The 4,652-nt window shown below is 40.6% G+C and overlaps 1 protein-coding gene across 1 annotated transcript; it reads left to right on the top strand.

Annotated features, from left to right (window-relative positions):
* Nucleotides 1–1,527: 1,527 nt before the first annotated feature.
* On the top strand, nt 1,528–2,119 carry LOC147610248 (uncharacterized). Its single transcript, XM_086786244.1, has 2 exons — nt 1,528–1,611; nt 1,694–2,119. Exons 1-2 carry the CDS (start codon nt 1,528–1,530, stop codon nt 2,117–2,119), a joined length of 510 nt encoding a protein of 169 aa, XP_086642370.1.
* The last annotated feature ends 2,533 nt before the right edge of the window (nt 2,120–4,652 follow it).

Genomic DNA, 4,652 nt, shown 5'->3' with positions numbered 1-4,652 from the left:
AGCATGAGAGTTGTTGGAGCCAAATGCCTATGAAATGTCTTTCTTTCTTAATCAAATCATGCTTTCATTTCCGATTCTATCGAGCATATATTTTAATTTTCTTGTGGGAAGTTGACAAGCACTGTTACTTGGCACATATGTGATTTAGTTTATACAAGCAACATCCCTTGTCTAATAGGCCTGTTGTGCAACAATAGATAAATTTATATTTTAGAATTCAATCTTAGATGAATAAATCATTGAATAGTCTTACATTTGAATTTCTTTTCATTGGTTGGTTGCATTAATTATTTAACATTGATACTAACTCCACTCTTTGTTGCTTAAATTATGGCAATGTCATACATCGTTCTACCAAGATCCCTAGCATAGTAAATAGGAAGTTGATTGACTCCTTGGGATTGTGAATCACAAAGTAGAATATTACATGGTTGGGTGATGAAGGGGGCCCGAACAATGTAAATACAAACCATGGTTCCTTGCTACTATATAATAAACCTATCTAGTAATAGTTCAATATTTTACATGGTAATAGTTCATGGCATAGACAAACGAGTTACCAATACATAATAAATGGGGCATTGGGACAAAAATGAAGTTTCATTAAGTTTTTTAATTTTGTTTAAATGTCATGTTCATGCAAATGTTGACACAATTCTTTTAGGTTTCCTATCTAAAATTCAAATCCATAGTATAATTTTGAAGTATGTACATGCCATGTACGCCATATGTGACTTACCTACCTGCGTTACTTGTCAACACTGCCCCTCTTCATGAATCAACTTATTAGTAGCATACTCAATTTGAAATAAGTGCTTCATGCTTTTGTGACATTGTTATAGGTACACCTCTCCAAAGAATCCACAACCCTTTGCGTCACTATTGTGACATTGTGATTTGTGACATTTGCTCATGGTCTTTGCTCGATGGCATGACTCTTGGCATTCCATTGGCTACTCTTTTGAAGTGAATTGGATGCTTGTGTTCCTCATGCATGATTCTTGATTCTTGGATGCTCTTTCCTTGGATGCTTGTGTGGATGCCATGTCATATACTATGGCCATCTCATGCACTTGTGCTCTAGGCATGCATAAGATAATGCTATGTGCATCAATACTTAGTGTGTGTGTATACATGCATGTGTGCTTGTATGCTCACTTGCATTTGTATTATCCCTTCCCGAATGAAATTCTCCATTTTTTATACTCTATATAACTGCTGGTAATTTGGATAAACAAATCTTATCGTGCCGAACTTGAACATATTAGTGCTGCTTACGCGGCGACATTTGCTCCTTCTACCTTCAATTTCGAACTATCATGAGGGTTACACAATGCGGTGCATGCCCGCCATCGTGAAGCCCAAAAAGACACACAAGTTTTGGGCTTCCACATGAAGAGTTGGATGTTGACGTCCCTTCGTGGGTCGGTCGGGTCGCGAGACGGGCAGAAAAAGTATAAATAGGCAAAGGCTTAGCGCTAGCTCTGTGGTTGTGTGCAATTGAGAGCCTTAGCTATTTCTGTCAGGATGCAGAAGAATATGGCGGTGAAGGTGCTGCTCCTACTCGTGGCGGTGGTTCACCTGCAGAGCGTGGCGTTTGCCGACAGAGAGGTAAGTTCACGAGAGAGAGAGAGAGAGAGGTGTGCCGATGTGCGTTTAGTATGGATGCCGACGTGCGTTTGCGTTTGGAAAGAGAGAGAGAGAGAGAGAGAGAGAGAGAGAGAGAGAGAGGTGTGGATGTCGATATTGTGCTCTGTGTACTGTGCAGTGTGTGTTTCAGGGAGGAAACTTCAGCCTCTCCTGCAAGGACATCCAGCTGCTAGACGACAGCGGGCCGCACCTGGAGGCCACCTGCGGCGACCCGCCCAACACATCGCAACTGTACCTGAACGAGAAGATCATCAACGACAACGGCGTGCTACGCTGCAAGGAATGCTTCGGCTTCCTCGACATCGCCACCGCCAACTGCGAGTTCTCGCACTCCTGCCACGACATCCTCCTCAACGGCACCGTTCTCTCCGCCACCTGCGCCAACGGAAACCACCAGCCCGTCCATTCCTCCGTCGACCTCAACGACTGCGTCATGAACAACCACAACGAGCTCGACTGGGTCTGCTGACCATATTGAGCCGAGTCCCCCACTTTTTGTTAGTAGAGAGTTAGACGGGCGTTTTTTTGAGAATTTTCCTAATCTGAAACTCACAGATTATTTGCAAGCTCGCCTCTCTCTCTCTCTCTCTCTCTCTCTCTCTCTCTCTTTTCAAGGTCTCCTCATTGTATGCTTCATGCCCCTTGTTCTCTTTGGACTTACTCACTTAAGTACTTTGAGGCCGCGTGTAAGCTTCACATCAATTCTCGTGCAGTGACAATCGATGTACGTTGTGCATGTTGCTTCACTCAAATGCAGTCCTTAAAAAGTCACCCGTTTCTTTGTGGCCCAAATAAGTACTTTGATTGTTTGGAATAGTCAAAAACCTCTTGTTTAATCTCGGTTAGTTTATATGGTGATCACATTAAAGGATGACTAAAAGGGGTGGGTCGACAAAGTATAATAAAAGGTATTGTTAAAAAGTCTATCAATTCGCAACAAATACAACTTTAATTCTAGCCATCATGCCATATCATTAATGAAAGACCAGTATAATTTGTGGCCAAATGTTTTAGGCATATGGTGAAGACCCCTTATCAATTTCTATTGTTGTCAAAGAGCATTGTAAACACTTGTGTGGCCACAAGTGTTTGTATTTATCTTGTGTTGTCCGGGCGTTCAATGTCACAATGGACAATGGACAATGTAATATTAGTCACAATGAGAATACAATGTTCACATCTCTTCTCTTTTTTGAAAAATAAATAAATTAAATTTTACTTACTCATGTACATCATATTAAGTATGTCATAACCTATGGACATATACATCATATTAAGTATGTCATAACCTATGGACAATCTTGATTATGGAGGATCTAAGCTCAAGATTGTCAAGGGCATGACAGTCCCGTAGGATCTTGATTTTCATAAGGTGCCAGGGGAGTTCAGAGGGGTACAAGAGCTTATGCTCAAAGACTACTTAGTTCCTCATAGTCCATATGAACCAAAACATCTAGCATCTGATGGAGTGTAGGGTTAAACTAAGGTCATCAGAAGGAGTTCGAAAAGTGCCAAGAGTGATAGAAAGGTTGGTGACTCTAAGGCTATATATCCTATAAAGACGATCAGGAAGCTATGCACACCAGTTTGCTAAGTGATGCACAATACCAGAAGGTGTTCTTGAGAGTCTCTCTGTGATTACATCTACAGCATCTACAACCACAGGGAAATCCCCTAGCACTGAGGGCACTACCCACTAGTAGAGAAGTAGACATGAGCCTTCATAGAAACATCTTAAACTCTTAAACTTTAGGCTTATTCCCAGATGCCACTGATAGTCTTCATCCAGCAAGTATCAGTTTTGGAGAGTTGCCACCTTGCATTACATCAAATGAAGTGGTTGTTAAGAAGTGCATTCAAAGTGGAGGTTTTAGCCTCCCACCAATTAGAAGCAGTTTCAAGAGGGCACCAATCTTTAAACCCTTCTTAGCTAAGTTTGTAGTGTGAGGTACCTGAAGCTTGAATGTCCAAATGCAGAGCTGATGCTAGGAAATCCTAAAGCCAAGTCCCAACCTGTATTGTCTTCTCACTGCAAAAGAAATGAGCAAAATTTCCCCTTAGAGTCCATCATCTGCCCTAGAGTATTGATTCCTTTCTTGTGGAAATATTTACTCTTTGTATTAAGCACATAGGCAGGTGCATTTTTAAACAAAAAACTCCAATGCACATTCTTCTCTGCTATATAGTTACAAGTGTATCTAATTCTGCCATTCCAAATCAACAGAGAGCAGCAATGTCTCCAAGAGCATACTAACATTTGAGAAGTTGGACAACCCATTTTCAGTGGATCTTTTCAGTGGATCATGAGAGAAGACTTTAGTCATCAAGAGCCCAGGAACGATGAAAGTGAACATTAGTAGCATGCAAAATAGCCCACAAGCAAAGGCACCATAAGGCCACAGAATCAAGCATTTTATGTATAAGAGTGCCCCTTCTTGCATTTATATAAATCTTTAAATTTAAAATACCCGGCCCCCCCATAGTGTTTTGGCTGAGCAATAGATGACCAACTGATCATCAAAGCAAAGGGCCTCCTCCCATGTTCCCCCCAAAAGGACTTCAAGAGCATTGAGTTAAATTTTTGGAGGAGAGTTTTCTTCCAATCCAAGAGGGGGAGGAAATACAACACATAAGGAATTGGAATTGCCGAAATTCTCCTTAACCTCACATGCAATGGCCATTTGTCATATTTCCAATAAGATATTTTCCTCTAAATTAGTCATGATCACCCAAGAAATTAATTGCATATTTGAAACCTGCAACCCAATAGGATATCCGAAATGCATAAAGACATGTCCCTTGTTGTGCAATCTAGTGCCAAACCATATGAGGGCATCAAAATGAGCTACAGAGTAGATTTATTTAGATTTAATTATAGGCTAACAGCCCTATAGAGTATAGATTTAGACATTTAAGAAATTTCTAGATGTTTGCATTAAGAGCATTTAAGAAATATGAATGTATCATAAACAAATCACAACCCAACAATATTTTTATGATGC

The sequence above is a fragment of the Cibotium barometz genome, chromosome 49, assembly GCF_041138505.1.
Source record: "Cibotium barometz isolate CiBa-2024 chromosome 49, ASM4113850v1, whole genome shotgun sequence".
Lineage (NCBI taxonomy): Eukaryota > Viridiplantae > Streptophyta > Polypodiopsida > Cyatheales > Cibotiaceae > Cibotium > Cibotium barometz.
The sequence above is the reverse complement of the archived record's forward strand: the minus strand, read 5'-3'. Positions and strand labels throughout refer to the sequence as shown.